Source organism: Asterias amurensis, chromosome 13, assembly GCF_032118995.1.
Source record: "Asterias amurensis chromosome 13, ASM3211899v1".
Lineage (NCBI taxonomy): Eukaryota > Metazoa > Echinodermata > Asteroidea > Forcipulatida > Asteriidae > Asterias > Asterias amurensis.
Genome location: NC_092660.1, coordinates 16055407 through 16079797, shown reverse-complemented (window position 1 = coordinate 16079797; position 24391 = coordinate 16055407). Strand labels below are relative to the sequence as shown.

At 37.4% G+C, this 24391-nt stretch overlaps 2 protein-coding genes across 2 annotated transcripts in view; both read right to left on the bottom strand.

The window, feature by feature from the left end:
* The window catches only part of LOC139945881 (uncharacterized), a 50934-nt gene that overhangs the window by 21643 nt on the left and 4900 nt on the right, over positions 1-24391 (bottom strand). Inside the window, exons 7-15 of the mRNA XM_071943384.1 lie at positions 24242-24373; positions 24009-24143; positions 23795-23926; positions 23225-23284; positions 22467-22766; positions 21651-21959; positions 21202-21486; positions 20110-20421; positions 19657-19953 (exon numbers count right to left, since the gene is read on the bottom strand). Coding sequence (XP_071799485.1) covers positions 19657-19953; positions 20110-20421; positions 21202-21486; positions 21651-21959; positions 22467-22766; positions 23225-23284; positions 23795-23926; positions 24009-24143; positions 24242-24373 — 1962 coding nt within the window. The remainder of the gene's footprint in view (positions 1-19656; positions 19954-20109; positions 20422-21201; positions 21487-21650; positions 21960-22466; positions 22767-23224; positions 23285-23794; positions 23927-24008; positions 24144-24241; positions 24374-24391) is intronic.
* On the bottom strand, positions 9538-14407 carry LOC139945887 (angiopoietin-1 receptor-like). Its single transcript, XM_071943391.1, has 12 exons — positions 14217-14407; positions 13880-13949; positions 13498-13676; positions 12917-13268; positions 12550-12660; positions 12204-12370; positions 11976-12089; positions 11595-11665; positions 11387-11427; positions 11192-11288; positions 10412-10517; positions 9538-9612 (listed from the first exon to the last, which is right to left on the bottom strand). Coding segments are annotated over exons 2-12 (1314 nt in total). The 5' UTR covers positions 13881-13949; positions 14217-14407.

Below are 24391 nucleotides of genomic sequence, written 5' to 3'. Positions count from 1 at the left end.
TATAACATACACTGTTTTTCGATCGTTTTTTGAAATCTAATTGCCGTTGTTTGTTGTATAAGTCCCTGAAACCACCGAATGGCCGTAGTTAAACATGTGTGTGCGGCGGGTAACACTGAAAGTAAATTATGGGGATGAGAAATATGCTTCAGCTACACACATATAACCCTGCAGTAGAAGCTGCTGTCATATTATTATCATCAGTAATAGGGACCTTTAGATTTAAGTGAACGCGGACTTCGTTCACGTCGAACGTTAGCCTTTATTCAAGGCGCTTCGCTGCGTCGCTACTCTCGCTGGTCTCTTTTCTTGAGTGGCACGAGTGACGTCTAGGTGCCGCGTGCGCCTTTATAAAGGCTACGTTCACGTCCAGCACGGCTGTGGTATTTCCGAACGTACGTCAAAACCACAGTGTTGGGGTCCTCAACTCGTGCAGACAACGTTGGTGACGACTTGACGCATGCGCAAAGCCACAGCAAGATGTAGTCACGTGTCAGTCGACGTCTTGGATGCGAAATCTAAAGCTGCATGTTGTCTGCACGTTGTGTCGTATGAGGCGCCAATTGTAAACTAGTTATTTAACGATGTTATTCACATAACATAAATCATTTTATCCACTATTTTACTTGTATTTAAAAATAATAAATTTTACAAAAAACAAATATATGTGTATAATTGAAAGAACGCTTTCGTTGCCCTATAAAATGAAAGTTGTCTAATATGTATATCAAAATAACTGCATGAGCAAAATAAACAATCATCATTGTTTGTAAAAAAAAAGATAAACAAAATGAAATGGCGTGTAGAATTACATATAAATGCTTCGTGCAACAATGTGTGGGTAGATGGCCTTCTAGCTTTTGATCCAAACTGGACCTTCTTCCAAGGCGGAAAAAAATACGTTTCCTACAATAGGGGGAATGGATTAAGGGAAGGATCCATAAAAACGGGAACATTATAGCCAATCAAAGTTTCTATTTGAAAAACCACTGGGCCCAATTTCATAGAGCTGCTAGGCACAACAATTTGTTTAGCATTACATTTCTGCCTTGATAAAAACAGGCTTACCGACCACAGTTGCATATTGCTTGTTACGTAGTCAGCTGTTGCTTGCCTTTCCTGAAAACCACGTTGAAATTTTGTTGGTAGGCCTAATTCTCTTTTATCAAGGAAGACTTGTTTTGCCAAGTAAAGGTTTGTGCTGAGCAGCTCTATGAAATTTGACCAAGCTGGCTATGAACCAAAGATCGTGGCTGTAGTAGGGGCACTATGCTACGAACCCCAATATGAGTATGAGGACAAAGGATGGTCAGTATGAAAGGATGGATTATTGGACCACAAACGTGGGGTGTAATGCATTGTATGTATAACAATGCAGGGAAACGTGAAAGGGTTGGATTAGAGAGCAATTTGCATGATGCAACTAATGGACAGTTTATAGAACAACAAGATCAAAGGTGGGGTGTTTTCAAAAGAGGTATTGGGAGGAGGGGGGGGGGGGGCTGTAGAGAAAACGGTTACCACATACCACTGCAAATGGAGACAGTTTTTGTAACCCAGGGCCTATATATAAACAACACTTATTGACCCAACAAGTTTCGTATTATACATATTATTTACAGAAACTAAATATACAACAAATAAATTACCCAGCTATAGTAAAATGGAGGGTAATGGTAAGCTATTCAACACCAATGTTGGACTGTCTAAGTTGAATTGGTGAATCCGGTGTGATTCTCTATGCTTGCGGTGTGTGTCATACTCTTGCGAAGCTTATGTATAATATTGTGTGGTTTAAAATTTCTTATTTGTAATTAAAGGTAAAATAATGGATGAATACTGATTTATGTGTTATATAATGAACTATATGTAAATAATTGCGTTTAATAAAATGTTTACATTTGGCGCCCCATAGAGTCGCGACCCCAATACTAAGGTTATGACGTCACTTGGAAAAAACACAACCGTGGTCGACGTGAACGAGGTCCACGTTCACTCAAATCTAAAGGTCCCTATTGATAATTTTTTTGCAACTACATTATGGTTGGATTCGTTATAAAAAAAATGTATATAAATTGTTACAAAAAAATTACACTATTGTTGTATATTTTATTGAATTAACCAAATCGTTCAAGAATAATTTATCTTGCATGGTGGAAATACGATAATACGGTAACACCATATTATGACTATCTCTAATGAGTTGGGGTGGTTCTGAAAAGAACCTTTGGTTTACTCGACGTTTCGATCAGTATGCTCTGATCGTCTTCTGCTTTCTCCAGAAGACGATCAGAGCATACTGATCGAAACGTCGAGTTAAACTTTGATGCGTATGTCACGAAAATACCCTTCCTACAAACCAGTGTGACACTGATGCCAGGTGGTAATCTTTATCGTATTGTCATTGAGTGTGCCTTACCTCTAGGTAATCGAACGTGCACGTTGCTCCAACCTGTCCCTCAACACGGAACGGTCCGTTGAATGTCAACCGGACAACTTTGTTAACCTCTACTGTGATGAACCATGCGCAGTTCAGGTTGACATCATACTCCCCATCGTTGTTTGCATCTACATCTGTGAGAGTTCCAGTGGGGGCGGTTAATGTTCCACCACAGTCTGAAGATTGTCCAACTGAAACAAACAAAACATTTAATATTACAAAAAAAGTTGGATTTCTGAACGTTGTAAAGGTTTGAGAACCCCGGTTTTGTTAATTATACAAAGACTGAAACAACCAGGTCTTAGTGAATTCAGCTTCGTTCACAAACTCATAACAATGAGCATTGACATCAATATGACGTCATTGGTTGCAGCTTAAAACAAAACTCCAGTATTCAATGGTATGCGACATGATGAGCCATGAGGTCATGCAAACAAAACTTATTCAAAAGTCACCCACACACACAGTCTTGTTTCCATCTTGAACCTTCTCTCGCAATTTTCACATAATGAAGTGTCTACCAACTTGAATTACTAATGTACAAAAAATCTAGTAAGATTGAGCCGCTTGGTTTTGTGATGACATTTTAATATTTACGTTTAAACATTTATAATTGTAAAATGTTTACATGGTTTATAATTTGTCTTTTTAGGTAAAAACAAACATCAACTATTTCTTTCAAAGGAAAGAGGAGCGTATATAATTTTTGCGATAGGGAAAACCATAATGAGAACTACAATCACGACAATTATTTTGTTGGTTACAAATTGAAAGCCTGTTGAGCAATCTCTAATTTTATGGGGTTTCATTTTTAATTTGAAATTAAACTGTTTTTTTTTTTCTCGGTATTCATCGTAGCTATCCAAAAATTAATAACAGTTTGGGTGCTACTTCCTTCAGCGCATTTGCCAATCAGCAGGTTGAGGTTTATTTGCACCAGTTCTAAGTTGTTAAAGACAGTGTCCAGTTTTCGTAATTACTCAAAATAATTATTAGCATGAACCCTTACTTGGTGACGAGTGATGGAGAGAGGTTGATAATATAAAACACTGTGAGAAACAGCTCCCTCTGAAGTGACGTAGTTTTCGAGAAAGAAGTAATTTTCCACGAATTTGATTTCGAGACGTCAGTTGAGGTCTCAAAATCAAGTATCTGAAAGCACACAGCTACATGTTACAAGGGTGTTTTTTTCATTTAATATCCCGTAACTTCGACGACCAATTGAGCTCAAATTTCCACAGGATTGTTATTTTATGCAAATGTTGAGATACACCAAGTGAGAAGACTTGTCTATGAAATTACAACACATACCAATTGTGTCCAGTGTCTTTAAAATAACCTGTAAATACATTTCCGATGACTTCATGACATATAGCAGTTTACATTGAAATTGAAAAAAAAAAAAATCAGCACAAAGAGCACTATTATAGTTACATACCTTTAACAAATTCCAACAACAACATGATCAGCAACTTGAGGTTCACATGAATTAGTCCTGCCATAGCTGTCTGATGGTAACCAATGCACTCTCTGTTGTACCTTACTTCATAGAAAAACAAATTATAACAAAACAACTTCAAAAGAGGATCTTTTGCAATTTTAGTGTTGACCAATGATTGATGACAGCAATATTGTTTAAATTAAAATTGCGGAATTGGCCATCATCCAAATTTACATAATCATCATAAAAGGGCCTCTAGTTCCTCTTTCCTTTTTGGAGAGGAACAAGACCTCGAAACCATTGCCCTTTTTATACGATGTCAAAACAATAGCATATTATGTTATAGTTTTGTTATGAAGTCTGGCTAACTTTTGAACCAAATTTAAACTTGATTACGTGTGTAAACTTCAAATAAGCAAATACAATCAAAGCAACTTTAGTTACAGATAGGCATACACTGTGCGTAAAATAATACTGTCAGCAAACCACAATATAAACTTCTCTGTCGAAATGAATTAGGGAAAAGTAACTTGACTGTGCACGAAGTTTTTTTTATGAGGAATTTATTTGTGTTTCGAAATTCACATTTGCCTCAAGTCAGTTTTATTGTAAATTTAATTGATAGAAGAAATAAAACCCTACACAAAAACTTGTTTTTTCATGACATGTCTCCAATAAACGTACCTTGCAAACAAGTGGAAGTTCACCAGTCCATCTGTTAATCGTTTGGAGATATTAGACACGGCAAGGCTAAGTTTATGCAAACATGTTGACATGTAATGGGACAACATCAATGCAAAGGATGATTTCAAAAGAAAAAATACAAAACCCAGTTAATATGAAGACAGGTCCTGGCATTTGATGTTGATTGGTATTCTTGTACGTTGATCACCCCTTACATAGGAACTCGAATAAAACATTTTGCAAACGAGAGTAAACAACTGGAACCGCTATCTCAATCAAAGTATGTATCATTTCACGTGCCCTGTTTTCTTTTTGAAAAGTTAAAAAGATTATGTTGGATTGGCAGAGCTGAACTTTTTGTTGCAGGACAATATTATACATAAATAGAAAAAACCCGTGTGAGTCAGGTGGGAATAATAGAAAATAGAATTAGCTGCTGCAAACGACTTACCAACCAAATGGACCGATGGTATAAATGCAAAAAAAAAAAAAAAAAACTAGTTAACGGCCTGGCGTTTCGACTCTAGCAGAGTCTTTCTCGGAAGCTAAATGACAACACAACAAACATGAACAGGTAACGTAGTGAAACAAAGAAGAACCTTACACATTTATTTGTGTTTCAACCGATACAAGCTGATGGGTTGCTCCAGGTTTTCATTTGCAGAATACTGTACCTGTACAACATTACTTAATTTCCATGGCAAATATTTCACAGGCAAACTGGTTCTGGTTTGATTTTCATAATATGTTAGCCAAGACTAAAATTTCACAACAAAACAACACATGGACATGAACACAATTAATGTCACCTGGAAGTGGTATTTTATCAAAATAAAGCTTTTGTCACTAAAATATGCGTTTAGATGAGTGGAATGTGAATAAACAGTTAACTAAGGTTCTAAAAAATTGGTTCTTATCTTACTTACAAATTTAAGAGTAGGCCCCGACTAGACAGGGCGCTGTTCGTGACGTCAATCGAGGCGCGATATTTGAAGAGAAAATGTTGCACAGTGCTGAAAAAGACGTCGGACCGGACCACTAGGCACTATTGCTCTCGTGAGTCTGACCAGCCATGCAGGCTGACCCCATCTTTAGTTGTTTTGCTGCATCCAGCAGCAATAGGACCAACACTTGGTCGGCATCGCCGGAAAAAATGCAAGAAAACAACTTTTTCGAAGCGTACAAACTCAATGACTTGGACTTGCATGTACTTTGCACGTGTGTTTACTCTACGCATCAAGGCAAAGTCTGCCTCGATTGACGTCACAAAAGGGGTAGGCGGAGTCAACCCCCCAAACGACTTTTACTATTTTTTAAACATATAAATCGTGACAAACAATTACTTAAAAAAAAATGTATTGTTTACTAAACATAATAACACTCTAATGTGTTTATGTTTAAAAATATATAAATTATATTTCCAGGTGACTTTAATAACTATTATCTTTGGGGGACTGCTGTCAACAATAGTTTTGTTTTCTCTTTAATTGGGGGATATAGACATCTATATCTGTATTTGTATGTGTAGTTATGTTCGGCTAGGATGTCATCATCCGGAGATAATTATGTCAGGATCTCAACATGTCGGATGGCACTTCATGCAATTCATGCGGCTGTATATAAAATTCTGAGGGCGGTGAATATTTTTTTATTTATTTTTTTCTCCGGTCTTCTCGTTGGTTGTTTAGGAACAAAATTAATTATTAACGATGGAGCCCAATACAGAGCCGGAACTCAAGCTAAGGTGCGATTAAAGTTCCCGAGCAGGTTTTTTTTTTTTTTTGGGGGGGGGGGGCCTCCAGGTTCCATGATGTCACACGGAAATATTGTGGGTGCAAAGAATATCTTAGAAAGTTCAAATTCGTGCCGACGTTTTTATGTTTCAATTAAATGCAAAACGAAACTGTTGAAGGCCATGTATATGTGTTCGTGCGGAACTTCCAATGTTTTTGTTGCAACCACGTCCTCTTTTACCTTCTTTAAGGAAGTTGGCCTTTAAAAAATAGAACGAAAAAAAAAAAAAAATGGAAAAAAAATACAAAAAATACACATGTAGAAACAATTTGTGTTAATTAAGTGACACTTTCCTCCTACCCAACCGTTAATTCTCTGACGAATTATTGGCTGCGAGGACATCAAACTTATAATCCTTCAGATATGAAGTCGCAAACATATGTCCCTCCTGCCAGAAATAGTGCTTCAAGGGACATTGAGCTTATTAAATAAAAATAATTGTTCAATTGAGTACGCCTAAAACTACAACGAACTTAACAAATGAGTGTATAATCAATTGTTGTGTTCTCATCAAGTTTTATTCAGATAAAATATGGGTTACAACGTTTAACAATGATTCCGATTGCGTTGCATGGCAAACTTTAAACCCCAACTATCAGCACTGGAACGTGTTTTTTGTTCTTTTCTTTTAAAGACCACAGTCATAAATAGTAAGCATTTCGTTGTGGTATTCCTTCGTGGTGATCAGTTGCTGGCACTTTGGTTTCACTAGAATTAAAGACAGTTGAACACAATGTAATTGTCAAAGACTAGCCTTAACTCACTTGGTGTATCTCATCATATGCACAAAATAACAAACCTGTGAACATTTTGAGCTCAATTGGTCGTCGAAGTTGCGAGATAATAATGAAAGAAAAAACACCCTCGTCACACGAAGTTGTGTGCTTTCAGATGCTTGATTTCGAGACCTCGAATTCTAAATCTGCGGACTCGAAATCAAATACGTGGAAAATTACTTCTTTCTCGAAAATTACATTACTTTAGAGGAAGCCGTTTCTCACAACCTCCCCCCGTTACTCGTTACTAAGTAAGGTTTTATGCTTATAATTATTTTGAGTAATTGCCATAGTGTCCACTGCCTTTAACCACATACGTTATATCTGCCGACTTGTTCCCGTGAGAAAATCTGCTAGCATTTCCATTTCTCCACAGTTTATTGATAATTTCTCTCCAGAGGATCTTTAACCTTCGTTCACATGTTCTCCGTAATAACCCTATCTCTTCCACAGTTCTTGTAAACACATATTTAATAAAACATTATAATTAACACTTTTTAACAACAACTGATTTATAGGTAACATAACAAAGTCTTGGTTAAATATATTGTTCAACCCCAAAATCATTTCAAAAATTTACCCACTCAGTTTCCCTTGTGGTTTATATTGATATATTAATAAAGCATAACCATTTTTATATAAGCATCTAAAATTGTCTGTGTACATGGTTGATAAGCAGCGAAAGTTCAATGTTTATTTATGTTACACTTTTGTTTTGATAATATTAAAAACAAAACGTAACATCAATATACATTGAACTTTCAATTTATATTATGAATAGTATGTGTATTACTCTCAAAAGAAAACGCACCAAAAACAAGTCATAAACTAGTCAAAGCACGGGCTTAAATGGAATGACCACCACCTGTTAGGATAATGTCCAATAATCAAGTATTTCAACCAAAGACCTTAAAAAAAAATACATTTTAACAGGTATTTATTTAAAAACAAAATCATTTAAGCTAGCATTTAATAGCAAACGAGTTGTTTATGTAGCATGAAATATTTTCTGCGATAAACAAGTACCAGCTTATTGTTAGTTTTATTATATAATTCATCGTAAGGTTGTGTCCGAACCAAACAATATTTTTAACTGGTGTTTAAAATGTTTAAAGAGCACCAATTTCGAAACTTTAAGGTTCAGTTAAATTGACGTTTCTAGTTAGAGTCGGATTTAGGGTGACATGTTTAGCATCAGTTTTGGAATCAGTATCAGAATGAAGATCAGCGTGAGGTTTGTAGGCACGCTCAAATCAAAATAAGTGCCTCTCAAAAGTCTAATGGGTTGTTAAGTCAGGCTATATAAGTGCCTTTATATATCAACGAAAAAAAAAATAAATAAAAATACAGCTTTGTATTTCGTCACCACACCTAATAGGCCTATCTATAGACGATGTGACCTATGTTTACATTCAAACCGCCCTCTGTTGACAAAACACTATATACGTCATGTTTCGCCGGGCACTGAGTTGCGTAGTCATAGCATGGAGGGAGGAAGGAAGAGAAGGAGCTCGAACGATCCGCAAAACTGCAGAGTAACAAAAGAATACCCTGACAATGCCCCTGTTTGACCAGTGGAAAAAGATAGGAGACCTCCAGCTGGACGGCCGATTAACGAGCAGGATTAGATATCTTTGTACAGAACGTGCGGTACCGCCGCTCTGCACCGTTGCCTTCGTGTAAAGTTGAATCATTGGAGACAAGAATTGTGAGTAAACACGTTTTCATTTACCGTTTGTGGTGTTTCGCTGAAACATTATGGCATATTTTTACATTTTTTGTGACTTTCCGGTCAATAGCGGTGGATCAAAATTTGGGTATAGGCACACGAGGGTGGTTGGTATTCAATTGTGTCAATCGTTAAGGTGTACAGTAGCGTCCACAAATGTTATCGCGTCTCAAAAAAGTAGTTTTTCCTCTGTTATATCCATACGACATACGACGCCATAGTTTGGCGAAGAACCAAGTGCGCACTCGCAAATTCACAAACGCCAGGTCGCCCATTGTTTGTGTAAGGTATGTGGGTGATACGAGGTGTCGTTAAACGATGCGGTACCGAGGGTTCGACTTTTGAAGTCCCTTTGTTCGAGCTCCTTCTCTTCCTTCCTCCATGGTCATAGTAAGATTGCGATACACTTTCTAGCTGGCTGCCAAAACACAAAGGTTTTGCCCAGCGGTATGCGCGCGAATCATGTTATGGTTTTCGTGTGACGTCAGAGGTCACATCGTCTATTGCGTTTATGACTACACATTCCAGGGTTAAAGCGTTACAATGAATAATTGTATGGCATTTTTTTTGTTTTGTTTTTTCAACTTCCAAATCTCCGTAATTGAATGAAACAACCTATTGGTTTGACTTGTACCAAGTAGTGTTGCTCTTTATGACACGAATAAAGGACACTTTAGTTGTCGTCAAGTTCTGGGTGAATGTTCACATACAAATACTTTTCCGAGCTCGGTAACAATCGCATGTAGATCTGTTAAGAAACAAACAAAAATTAAAAGTATCTCTATGAATAAAGTAACGAAGCACAGACGTTGTCCTACAAGCTATGGACGCAGCGTTGAAATACGTTTATTTGTTAAGACTTATTTTCCATGTTCGCTGGTCCTACCGTTGTAAATACATGATCAGATGCGAGTTTGGTTTTTTGGGAAAAACTCAAACATTCAAACTGCTGAAATGTTGTATTATTTTATACTTAGTCGGATTGATTCTGTAGTCATAAGTCTATGTCACAAAACAAGGGCAACTGAATCGTGTATAAAGGTTTGTAATGTTAGAAACATTTTCAATTTAAAGGCAGTTGACACTATTGGTAATTGCTCCAAATAGTTAATACCATAAACTTTTCTTGATTACGAGTAACGGGGAGAGGTTGATAGTATAAAACATTGTGAGAAACAGCTCCCTCTGAAGTGACGTACTTTTTGAGAAAGTAAATTTCTACGAATTTGATTTCGAGACATCAGATTTAGAATTTAAGGTCTCGAAACCAAGCTTCTGAAAGTAACAACCTCGTGTGCGACCATGGTGCGACAAGGGTGTTTTCTCTTTCAATAATATCTTGCAACTTCGACGACCGATTGAATCTTTGACAAAAAGACTAGTCTTTGACAATTACCAATAGGGTCCAGTGACTTTAACATCAACTTAGTACCATACGAACAAATATTTACGAAGTTGTACACACTTTTTAGCACAGCGTTAAGCTTGCTCCTGAAATAAGTTTAATATATTTGCAAAAGATAATGGAATCAATCAAACGAACTTACCTGATCCTCCTTGCTGTCGGCCATTGTTTCAAGGTCAGTAACAAGTTTCTTGAAGGATGGTCGACTATTTGGATCCTCCTGCCAGCACTGGAGCATCACCTCATAACTGTTAAGCAGATTAACCAACAAGCATCATTACCCGTTAGCATAATTATTGTGACTGTTTTTATGAATGCAAAATAATACAAATCGTGTTATCAAGTTATTGCCTCAATAGAATGTGGCAGGTCAAACACATTTTACCCGTGGTTTCATAATAGGTGATTTTGGAGTAATGTTCTTACATAGCAATGAAACTTAATGCATGAGACAATTTTAAACGATTTTCAACATGTTATAAGGGGCCAATTTCATAAAGCCAGTAAGCACGACAATTTGCTTAGCATGAAATTTCTTTCTTGATTAAAAACAGGAATACCAACCAAATTGCCACAGGATAAGCAAACAACAACTGACTGAATACTAGTATCATGGAACATGCAACAAATGGAAATTTGGTTGGTAATCCTGTTTTATCAAGGACCGGATTTTATGCCAAGCATTTTTAGCGCTTACAGGCTTTATGAAGTTGGGCCCAGGTCGTATTCATAATGGTATTTCAGTGTTCTTACTCAATTTGTCATATAGATGCATTATATAGATGAGGAAATTATATTGATCATGAGATATTGATGTTTCTTGCTGACATATAAGCACGTGCTAGTTGGAATGAACTTTGATTATTGAAAGAAGTATAATTAGATGCATATTACAGAACACTTTTATATCAAACTCTCTTACATTTTGTCATCGGAGTTGTCTGGTTTGGGCATACGGTATCCATTCTCCAGCCTTGACGTCAGGAATGGAGTCTTGATACCAGGGTACGGTGTCCCGCCTGTACACGAACAATAATCACAATGTGGTAAAACTGTATTTGATTTGTTTCTTTATATTTTCAGCATTTTGTTAAAAGCACTGAAACAAATGTCTTACCGAGTGTGGCAATTTCCCAGAGCAGGATTCCAAAGGACCACCTGATGTGTGAACAATACATGCACAAATTAATGATTTCATTAACTTGGATTATAAACTTGTTCATTAAAAATATGATCAATCACATTCAAGAAACACAGTGATTTTGTTTGCATGAAAACTTGGAATTTTCTATTTAAATAAAATTGTGTTTTTAAAGTTTACTTACACATCACTCTTCGAGGTGTACGTTTGGTGGGTCAGTGATTCCAGAGAGAGCCAGCGAGTGGGGACACGAGTCTAAAAGAAAGTTAAAGATATCAACAAATTGAGAATTTCTTTTACGGAGGTAGTTTAGTGTGGTGACTAGAGGTGTGGCTATACATATTTGTAAATAATTAGTATGCTTATACGAGTGAAGTAATAAAGTTCGCTGTGACACCGTAAAATATATCTATATTTGTGAACAGTGCTGGCTCACAGGGAGAAGAGCCATGTGTCGATCGACGCTTCATTTATTGTGTTCCGTCCAACTTCTAGACTTTGCTGTGTATGGGAAGTTTTAGGGTTGGCTGGGTTCAGAGTTGAATGCTTAAAATAAATAAGATACCTTTGAAGTCTGTACGTAAACGTCTTCTCCACGTGACAAACCGAAGTCAGAAACCTTGGCGTTCAGATTATCATCCAGGAGAATGTTCCTTGCAGCCAAATCACGATGAATCACCTGTAAAATAAACACAAAATGCTAAATTATTATTTGTGATTCTTCAAATATCGTTGAATTGGTTTTGGCGGTATTGAACGGGCTTTTCTTTGGAAAAAACTGACAATGACTTGCCCCGGAAGCAGCGAGGTGTTGCATTCCTTTAGCCACATCCAGAGCAAACTGGAGCAGCTTCTGAGGAGACAGCGATGCTTGACCATCATCCTCCATGGATCGAGCCTTCCTCAGGTAGCAACGGAGGTCACCGTTGGATAAGTACTCCATAGCTACGTACAGTATACCTTGAACAAATATTGAGATAAAAAGAACGATGACAAGTTGATTTTGTTAATGTCTTAAGAGCTTATTGTAATGCAATTTTTGAAGCCTTCTTATTCCTTATGTTTAGAACTGGTTTTCTGCAAACTTCCATTTCCAAATAAACCTGGAGAAAGTATTCATTAAACGATGAATTATTTACCTTCATGTTGACAAGCGCCTAGAATCTTGACGAGATTAAGATGACTTCCGTGAAGAGTCATGGTTTTCAGTTCTTCTAAAAAATGTTCTCTGTCTATGTAAGTGGCATTTTCTGAAATAAATTTAACAATTAACTCTTAGTCGTATAGCGTCACAACTAGTAAAGAAAACATTAGTTGTCATATGATATTTCACCAATTCCATTTTGTGGTCAAACAGTAGATGTGTTATTATTTATTATAAACAAGTTCCCTGTTTGAATGCCACGTAACGCAATCCAAAGCAAACGTAAACTAGGATTCTAAAACAAAAAAAAACATCTAAATAGGCTTCATTTGACGCCTAGAAAACGTAAACATTAAACATACCTTTGAGCTTTTTGATCGCAGCCCTGCACAGATCTCCTTTTACTTTAACAACACCATCACGCACTTCACCAAACTGCCCGTTCCCAAGTACTTTGATTCCTACTATCAAATCATCCCACAAGACACTCCATGGATTAGCCCATGTTGGCAAACCAACATCTTCGTATGTAGGTTGTGATTCTGGTGCTGGTGCTGGTGCTGGTGCTGGTGATGGTTCTGGGAGTGCAACTCTAGGTGCAGATGAACCGGGGCCCACAGGTTCATAAACTGACTCTTGTACCAGTGAAACTTCTTTTGGGATTGGTGCATTGGTTGGTTTCTCCTCTCGTGGTTCGGCATTCTCATAAGAAACCTGTTGTGAAGCAGTATAGCAAATTAAAAATACATAGAAACTGGTTACTGTATAATATTTAATGTATTTAAATTATATTTTGAGCCAGAAAACAAAATGTCTGGTGATTATGTGTTGGAAGGAGTTGGTTTGGGAAACGTTTCGGCAAGCGTGTAGTAGCCTAGAATGATGTCTTCTCTATTTAATTCTGTCTTTTGAATCATACCTGCAAATGCAACTTTTTACTCACGAGTTCCTGGTCAGCATTTAACCCCTGAAGCTGCAAAGGATTTAGTCTGCTTCGTTTACGACGTCTTCGGGTGTAACCGATTACACCAACTACATTCACAACAGCAGCAATGACCACACAGATAACGATAATCAGAAGACTGCTCAGTCTAGTGATAGGCGTCTGAGTTAATGCGTTCACTACAGAAGAGAAAGAAGATGCAGTTATTTAATGGTCGTTTGTGAGTGTTCTTGTTCGATGACATGAGTACATGCATCTTCATGACCCAAACGTATACCCTGATCAGGGTATACTTTTAGGTAAACGGTATCAAATAATGACCCCGTTGCCTTGATGTAGATATTACATATTAAGTATCCACAAGAAAAGTATATAAACTTACTGTGTGGCAATGTTACAGATAATGAGACGTTGCTCCATCCTCCAAGTCCAAAATGTGTTTCAGCACGTATCTAAAAAGGACCAAACCATTAACAGTTCAGTAAACACTAACATTTCAAAAGAATTGTAAAACAATGCCTTTGGTTAACTTGGCACCATACCTGGAATGAATAAGTTAAACCATTTTCACAGGTTGGTGATATCTCTCGTTTGAAGGTCAGTCTGTTGATGACATTGGCTGTTTATTAACCATAGCAGTTTGAGTACCTTTTTTGGGAGCAAGAAATGTGTATACCATCCCGGACGCAGCAATGCTTGTAGTTTACTTGGCACCATACCTGGAATGAATAACTGACATTTCCTTCCAGGTTTGTGATCTCTCTAGTTTGAAGGTCAGTCTGTTGATTATCTTTGACTCTAACTATCTCAGCCGATGATGAGTTTCCAGATCCTGTTCTCCAGTAGCGGATCTCGTAATTGATGCTATCGCCTTGAGATGGACGAAGCCACGACACGGTGATGCGGTCGCTTCTGATTACCGGGAAAGTCACGTTGCTTGGAGGGGTAGGAACTTTGTAGAGGAGAAATGGGATAAATAATTATACAAAAAATACAATGATTAAAAAATATACATGCATGCTTCGTACGCCAGCCTACTAGTGTCGGGTATGAATTAGTGTTGGGCATATTATACGAAAATATACAGCGAGGAAAGTTTCCGCTAGCATTTTTATTTTAATTGGTGAACGTTTTTTTCAAATTTATTGTTTTTATTGTTGATGTATTTATTAAATTGTTTTACTTCATCAGTAACGCCTTGTATGTATACATAACGAATTGATTTAGTCTTGAAGAGTTTTTATAGATCTTTATTCAAAACAAACGGCATTAGCGTGTAACCTTTGGGCACAGTAGTGACTGTTGAGATGTAACTCCATGGACCGTGTCCAACACTTGTCTCAGCTCGGATCTGAAAGAGAATTACAATGTATATTTAAATGTCAAAGAAGGATAATACTACTTGTATTTTGTGGATTAAAATATCGATACATTTCCCTCTTCCTTCCCCCCCCCCCCCCGTTAATACCACCATCGTTACAGCCCTTCCAGTCCTAATTGTGGTCATTAAATGACTGTTGTTGTGTAAAGTCAACACATTTTTTTTTACGTTTGGTATTCTCACTTGGTGTATCTCAATAAATGCATAAAATAACAAAACTGCCAACATTTAAACCAATTGGTAGTCGAAGTTGCGAGAGAATAATTCCAGACAAAATAACACAACCTAAAGTCGCTCAATAATTTTGCTACTATCAAAAGCTCTCCATTGCTCGTTACCAAGTACGTTGCTATGCTAACAATTATTTTGAGTAATTACCAATATTGTCCAGTGCCTTTAATTGTTTCACGTTTATTTATATTCCTTTTTGTTGATATGCATTTAATTGTGGACTAAATTGCACTGATTATCTGTTATCATTTTGGTTTAAAAAGTCATCTTTTGAGGTAAATTATTCACTCATTCAATATGTCACGGCGAGAAACTTTATCGAGACAACTTAAATCATGCACACAAAAAAAAAATCAGCTTTGCGAGAGCCCCTCTCAATAAATGGTCTGAAGTTATTACGAAGTCCTGAAGAACCAACCCTTTCATTCTGAAAACGGGGATGGAAAAGGAAGAAAGAAAAAAATACTTGCAACTTAAGTGCAAGACATAGAATCATCACAGGAAAGCTTCAGTAATGAATACGATGACACCGTTGGATGTAATGTAAATACCTGTATTGAGTAACTAATACTCTTGTCCAGGGCCATAATCGTTTTCGTCTGGTACTGACTAGCAAGCTGCTTTGTGATTGTTATTGTATCTCCCAATGTCTGGTTCCCTGACCCTGTCTTCCAATAGCGGATCTCGTAGCTGGTGATGATGCCATGCGGAGGACTAGGAGCATTCCACGCTACGGTGATCCTGTCGCTCCTCGTAACTGGAAAAGTTACTTTGCTTGGGGGCGGAGGAACTGTAAGATGTGAATAAAAGTACCACTAATATCAGTTTAAAAACGTTTAATTGCGTAGCCTAATACGTACTCTTCATTTGTTTGGAGGCAGTTTTATACAACATTAACTATTGGGTTCTAACCATGTGTTTGCAAACCACTGTTTATTTGTGGTGATGTTTGTGTGTGTGTTTTTTTTTTTTTTTTTTTTTTGGGGGGGGGGGTTATATTTATTTTTATTTGGGAATGTTTTGAGAAACATTTGTACCTTTTGGAAGGGCAGCGAGTTCAACGAATTGGCTGAATTGTTCAGTGATTTAGTTTAATACTATGGTCGCTTTCTGTGTCTTCATACATGAGCTATGATAGACACATCGAGTGATTTGTGTTGCTGTGTGCACTTTTGCCTGACAAAATTCAAAATGTTGGTCACTCCAAATAATCTCATTATCAATAATGGTAGTTTTGTTGCAAATAGGCTTCTTAAAATAAATTGATTTAAAATGTGTTGTATTTCCTCTGACTATCTTGTGTCCGAGTAGTTGTCATGTATTACGTTCCTCGGCGTATGTCCTTCTGTGTGCACGTATGTATGTTTGTTTATTCTTTGTCCATTTTTTTTTTTTTTTTTTTTTTACAAGCTTCTGTTTATCAAAACATCCCCATACTCTAGTTCTGACATTTATCCTATCTCCTGTTAGGCCTACTTCATATTAGTTTACTTTATTCTGTTGTTATCGATATTTGTTATGTAAATAATGTAAAGCATGTAAATAAATGTGTGCTTGAATTTAACTGATTTGACTGTGTAGGCCTACTACTTACTTCCTTCATGTGTTCGAGTCGTATTAAAAGCAACGGGTCCTAAAGCGAATTGATTCCTGGCAGATACTGACAGTGTGTATGACGTGAAGGGAACTAGACCAGTGAACTCTACCCCTGTACTAGAGGTTGTATCTTCCTCGAGTACTTCCTCTTCACTGTCAATGAGTCTGTAATGATACTGGGTTATGATTCCGTTACGCTGACCACACGCTGGTTGTATCCACGAGAATGCTATAGTTTGGTTGGTAATAACAGTAGACTCCACATCTCTTGGAGGACTGGAAGGTGCTAAAATTGGGATTATTTTTTTTACAAAAATAAACAAACGATGGTCTGATTACTAAGTGTCGTGAATGTATACATACAGCAGTGCATCAATGTTTTGTCCTTCAGTCAGAACGACATTCGAATTTGCCAACAATACATTCAAGTAAACATTGAACATGTTCAATTCTATTGTTACCTGGTGAAACATTCTTTCATGAAGCTATTTCTTAATTCATTTACACACTATACCATTACCAATTTCCTCCCTTGATCAATGAAGATGATAATAAGAAGAAAAAAATAGTTATAATGCGCAAACTCCAGGGTCAGGTGCCCTATGCATAAATTTGCATCCCTTTTGCTATTTGTTTTTAATAACAATTGCAATTCTTCAATAAAAGGAAAGCGAGTTTTTTTCTTGGTTACGGCTCCATTGACTTTAATCAAGGCGTACAAACTAGTTTTAATACACCTACCAGCATTGTTGGTGATGACTGTCACTGATGCCTCTTCCCCCGCTCCAGCACTGTTAGAAGGCGTCACGTATACACGATACGTAGAGTGAGGGTATAATCCAGTTATGGTTGTTGGTGACAGGGAGCCATCAAGCCACTGCTCACGATTATGAGGAACTTCACTGGCACACTGGTCCCTTTAAAGAAAACAATTATTTTAAAGGATTTATTCCTAGTGCAACAACTAAAGGAAAATTGTTATAAAGGATATCACGCCATCGGTTATTTTGTAAGAAAAAAAACCACATAAATCTGAGTGGCTGGCAATACTCTGAAATATCGTTCCTGCGCCTGTTTATAGTTTTTGCGTCTGCGATTACCGAGATAAAAGAACAGTGACGAGTTTAAGCTACTGGACGGACAATACTATTATTATACTAACTTACACATTCAAACAATGGTCGGCTGACCATTGCTTCAATATGATATAACATTGCATTTGTTTTAGTGAAGAACCGTTATCACATGATATTTTAAAAATATACTTTCACTCAAGTTAGTATTTTTTTTAATTTTTTTTGTTTATTTCTTTTGACATTTTTTAACTTATGACTTTATCGGTGGATAAGATCAATATCTGAGACGAAACAAACACTTGCATAGATACTTAACAGTTTATACGAAATACTTTAGCATTGACTTCGGCTTTTTTTTTTTAGTGATCGTAAAATATTTACCTGTTCGTGAGTTGATATTCCACTGTGTATTTAGACACTGGACAGTTGTTGGCAGTTGGGTTCTGCCAAGTAACATGGATCTGGGTTGCGCCTGAGGTTGGGTTTGCCCGCAGCACGGTCACTCGTCCTGGAGCTAGTTTATAAAGACAGATGTGATGTTGTTATTCGTTTCTTTAAGTTTGTTTGTCCAGTATTGCATCCCTGAGAGCAAAATGAAGCAGCGAATTAACCCAGCCATTTAAATCAATTTCCAATATTATTGAAATAATCAAGCAGCTCTAGGCCTACTTGTCGTCCTTCTTCATGGTGCTTTTATAAGAACAATAATATGCAACTTATTTTGTAGTCAAAACTCGACATGCAGCCCGCAAAGGTACTTTACTTCTTGAAAAGCACGTGTCTCGGACATTCTCTCCCGCGAAGCTGTGTTTGTAAGGCGTTTTTACCGTCAGACTCATGTTGGTAAACAGTTTCATGGTATGTACATACCGACAGTATCTGTGGTCTCTTCCCGCTCAAATGATGTAGTCTATGTCATATCATGTAAGAGATGTGGGCTACAATATGTGGGAGAGACTAAGACCAAACTTAGTCTTTGCTTTGCGAATCATGTCTCTTCCATAAAGACTAAGAAACCGTACCCAGTCTCTATCCACTTTAACAGCCCCAATCATAGTGTTAGTGATGTTGAACTTCTGGTGATTGAAGCTTGCAATGGTGATGACACACACCGCAAGAGTAGAGAATCACACTCATGGATTCACCAACTCAAGACAGTCAAACCCTTTGGACTTAACATAAACACTGGTATCAAATAACTTCTCATTACCCTCCACTTCACTTCGGCCTAAGAACTTATATGTTGTATATATTCATAGTATAAATTAATCTTGTTTAAAGTTGTTTTTATAAATTCATCACTGTAACTATCTGATGTAAGTAACCCCCCCCCCCCCTCTTCTTCCACATGAAAATCATCATACCTTTGATCTTGCTATTCTTATTAATTGACCATTGTTAGTTGCATCATGATGCAACTTGCTCTCTAATCCTACCCTTTCATGTTGTCCGGCATTGTTGTCGAACAATACATTTACCACTTTTATGGTCCAGTAACCCATCCTTTCATTCTAAACATCCTTTGTCCTCGCCACTCTACTCCTATTGGTTCACAGCCACACATTGTCTCTGAAATAGAAACTTTGATTGGCTGTTATTTTCCCGCTTCTTTTGGATCCTGTCCTCAATCCCTTTCCCCCTCTCGTTTTCTATAAATGGATATGTATTTGTTTGTACTTGTTTTATGCCTCTGAAGAAGGTCCGGTTTGGATCGAAAGCTAAGGCCATCTACCCTATTCATTATATATATATATATATATATATGATCTAATAATTCAGTTATTCATTATTATTACATTCATAAGTCGCTTGCGCAGATTTCATTTTTGTGTGTATGAATCATCAGTTTCGATGAACTGTCCGTCTCATACGTACCGGTTGTGTCAGTTTCTATTTCACGGCTAAACGATGTCCCTTCACCCCTAAGTTGTATAGTAGTTACGGTGATAATGTATGCTGTACAGGGGGATAACTGGTCAAACTGTGCAGATACAGAAGTGTTTGGCACTTGTTTTAGGTTGTCTCGCTTGATCTGCCCGTCTTGTCGAGACAAACTCACGACGTAACCAGTGATACGAACTCCTCTACTACCACATGGGATGGGGTTCCAGGTGATGCTGATGGTATTAGATGTCACTCTACTGCTATTGAATGTAGGCGCAATCCCGAGACCTGGTCGGAAGAGACCATTAAACACATTTATAATAAGGAGGAGTCAGAAAGTGTGCAGATCTTTCAACAACAATGGTGTCATTGCGTCTCTCTTACGACGAACTGACGGAATAGATACACTAAACATGGCCAACAACAAGCAGGTAGTTTACTTACTTCTTTCTGTTGTAATCGCTGATTTGGATTTTGTGGGTCCATCACCAGCTTCATTTCTCGATGTTACATTGATTCTGTATGTAGAGTATGGATGAAGACCCTCGACAGTGGTTGATGTATCTGTAGTGTTCAATGAGCCACCGGCTTGATCACCCTCCCCACATTGATCCAGATTGATGAGTTCATAGGTCACATAATAACTAGAAGCAAGGCACGGTTTATTTTTATGGCCAACTCCTCTGTCTTCCCAAGACGCAATCAGTCTACCTTGGCTGTCTGGTTCGATGTTTAAATTCTTGACACCCAAAGGTTCTGTATAAAATGCAATGCAACACAATAAAGCACAAGTATAAGTCAAAAGATCAATAAAGATTGTTAACCATCTATTAACAAGATTTATACTGTTTAACACCTGTATGCCGTTTTATTTAGATACATTGTCGCTATTGGTATTTGTCAAAGACCAGTTATCTCACTTGATGCATCTCAACATAATATGCATAAAATAACAAACCTGTCATCGAAGTTGTGAGATAATACTAAAATAAAAAAACACCCTTGTCACACGAAGTTGTGTGCTTTCAAATGCTTGATTTCGAGACCTCAAACTCTAAACCTGAGGTATCGCAATCAAATTCGTGGAAAATTACCTCTTTCTCGAAAATTACGTCACTTCAGAGGGAGTCGTTTCTCACAATGTTTTATACCACCAACAGCTCGTTACCAAGTAAGGTTTTATGTGAATACTTATTTTGAGTAATTACCAATAGTGTCCATCACCGCCTTTAAGCAAAACAAAATAATTTTCTACAACTTGAATTCCCCTAAATAATTATTCGAACAATTGTGAATGAGGGAAATGAGAAGGTATAACTTTTAAAATACTAACATTCCTTGGCGGTACAAATGATGACATCATATTCACTATTTTGAACAGCTACTCAATCTTTGAATGGGAAAGAGCTCGCACAATAAACAGAATAGGTTGTTTATAATAACGTCATTTTGGTTAATAAAATAAATAGTTTGCGTTGCAAGAACGTTTCATTAATAAGGTTATGCTGTTATGACGTATAATACAACATGTATTACCCCTTTGTGTTGTTCTTTGCCTAGTCTCATTGGACCACGTTCCCTTTCCAATGCTGTTCAAAGCTCTCACTTGAAATACATATGAAGTGCATGGCGTCAAGGAAGTTATCCTTATACGTTTATCCGTTGTTGTGATAGGCTGGATGAACTCATTGTCTGTTGCTTTTTTATACTTGTATCGGTACTCTGTTATGTTGCCACCCGTTCTTCCACAAGGAAGCTCCCAGGCGAACTCGATGTAATCTGTCGATGTCGAGTCGACAATTAAAGTTGGTGCTTCTGGTCCTGTTATGAAAACCACGTATACAATTAATTATAATAAGAACAACAAAACAAAGGAAAGTTGAGTTTTCTAGAAAAATGGTACAGTCCTTAAAGGTTAAATAAACTCTGCAGAACGGAAAGAAGGGAAAACACAACTTTCCAAAGTAATATCAACTCTTACTTACTTGATTGTGTCGTTGTCATAGTTCTGGAGACGGGGGTACTACTTCCAGCTTGGTTTATTGGAGTAACAGTCACCACGTATGTTGAGTACGCTTCAAGTCTCTCAATTGTGATTGTAGTGTTGGTTGTGGTCAATACTTCAATACCTCTATTTGCCACCTTACACTGCTCAAGTTGTATAAGGTCATAGGTCACCAGGTATTCAGTGGCAGGACAAGGACTCTGATTGTCGGTAAGAGGAGTATCCCATGATACTGTAAGTTGATTATGGCTTGTTGCAGACCCGGTTACACTTGCTACAGGATTGGGAACTTCAAGAACAAACAAATACAAGAAAGGAAGGCTGTAATAACACCCACGACAAGTATATGTTACGACGTTAATCTTCTTTGTTTTTGAAACATTATTACTGACCTGAGTAGAAGATGTATGAAACTATAGCCACATTTTGCGCTTAATTGCAAGTTGCAAATTGTAGTAATATTAAGTTTACTGCAGCTCACTTATATTTCACTTTGTATTTTTTGAAAGTTAGGCAGGAACTTACATAAACAATATTTGCAAAGCAAAGCGTCTCGTCTCTGTGTTTTGTCGGGTACCGTATCATAATCAGGCTTGTAGATCACAAGGTAGCTCAGTATGCCTACTGTAGTACTTCTTGTCCATAAACAACTTTCAGAGCCTTGAGGGCTAAATACACGCCATTGTGTCAGCAATGATTAATATGAAACTATGGTTAAATGCAAACTTAAACTCACAACTAAACACACAATAATTATAACATTATACCGAACTGACTTATTTAAAAGATTATTTACCCGTTGATTTAGTCGTGTAGGATTCTTCACTGTAATTCCCGATGCCTTTACTCGTTCGTGCAGCAACTTTGATTTGATATATTGTGCAATGAGCCAAGTTAAGGTTGACCGATGTACCCTCCACTGCAACTGGTTCAACGTCGCTGTCATGGCCACCAAGTACCTCATACATGTACACGTAGTTCACTATACTGAAGCCTTCTGCTGGGCACATTACCGGTTCCCATGATAATGTGTGAGTGAATAAATCATCAGCAGAATAAGAAGACACACTGAGACGTTGGGGTATCATATTGGGATCTGAAATCAATTGGAACATTCCGAGTGTATTACATCGTGAAGAGCGTATACAATTCACTTCACACAGTCACTGCTGAATGAGTGAAAATGAGCCAGTATGAACTAATCCATGAGCCTGTGAGACCACGCCTCACTTAATACATTCATGCAGAGAGATACGACTGAGCTACATTAAGAAGATATGCTAAAGGCAATACAGTCAAGGGAGGGTCATAATAATTCGCTCAAACAAAAACATCATGAGCAAAATATGTAAACAAAAAATGTTTAAAATTTGGAAGACACATTGGGAAGAAAAACAATATCAGACAATTTTTTGGTTGAAAGATTACAACTGAATACCTAAATTTCTGAGATAGTTTCGAGCAAAAGATGATTGTCTTAAAATAATCGCAGATAGACAAGATCGAGTTGGGAAGAAGTCTACATATCTGGTTCAGCAGATGAATGCAACCTACCTAATATTGTACAAGTCGTACTACACGATAGCTTATTATCTCCATAGGGAAGACATTGTTCTGTTGAATAAAAACACCATTATAACAACTTATAAAGGAATGCATACGATTGGTTATCATTCTGGCAATACATAACTTTTAGTAAAAGCTTAACATCAGCGTTGGATAGCATAACTCATTTTGAGAAACATTTCACATCAAAGTATTGATGTTGTGTTAAAAGGACTCGGTTGCTATTACCTGCAATTTGAATCTGGGAAGCGTTTATGCGTTACTTCTGTGATTGTGTTTTCTCATTTACAATTGCTTCATAATATCGGCATTATCTAAAGAATGGCACCACTTTTTCAATTGAAATCTTCATACGTAAGTGTCATTATACACATAACATATATATGTACATTAATGAAATTATTGACTAAAAATCTTAACGTTCAACCTCAAAATTAAATTAACGTTCAACCTCAAAAAGGCCCTACTGAAAATTAGGAAGAGAGACACGACGGACGTTAAAACTCCAACTAGAAGTAGGTTGTTTCCCAAATACAAGTTTCCAGCTGTTATCCGTACCTTGGCAGTTGTCTCCTATGTATCCCTCTGCACAGTCTCCATCACATTGTCCAGTTGTTTCATCACATGACACCCCGTCCGCACAGTGACAAGTCTGGTCACAGTTGACACCGAATTTGCCGTCCATACACACTGAAAAGCAGAAAAGAGAACATTGTAAAATTGAACTTCCTAACATTTCAAGATTCAGTTGAAGGCATTTAATATTCCGTACCTTGACAGTTATCTCCTTTGTATCCCGCTGCACAGTCTCCAACACATCGGCCCGTTGTTCCGTTACACGATTCCACGTCCGCACAGTGACAAGTCTTGTTACAGTTGGCACCGAATTCGCCAGAGGCACATTGTACTGGGAAATAGGAAGAGAGACATGATGACTATTAATGTATACATTTAATATCAACTTGGTTGTTTCTTAAATTACCAATTTCCAGCTTTATTGCGTACCTTGACAGTTATCTCCTGTGTATCCCGCTGCACAGTCTCCATCACATTCACCCGTTGTACCGTCGCATGACGCACTGTCGGCACAGTGACAGTTCTGGGCACAGTCAGCACCGAAATTGCCATCGATACATACTGAAAAGCAGAAAAGAG

Bases quoted from the DNA above. Each gene is read 5' to 3' on its own strand.
- LOC139945887 (XM_071943391.1), bottom strand. The intron at 12,661-12,916 runs GTATGTTTAATG...AATTTATTTCAG, and splicing joins TGCGATCAAAAAGCTCAAAG to AAAATGCCACTTACATAGAC. The intron at 11,428-11,594 runs GTAAGTAAACTT...TTCACACATCAG, and splicing joins TACACCTCGAAGAGTGATGT to GTGGTCCTTTGGAATCCTGC.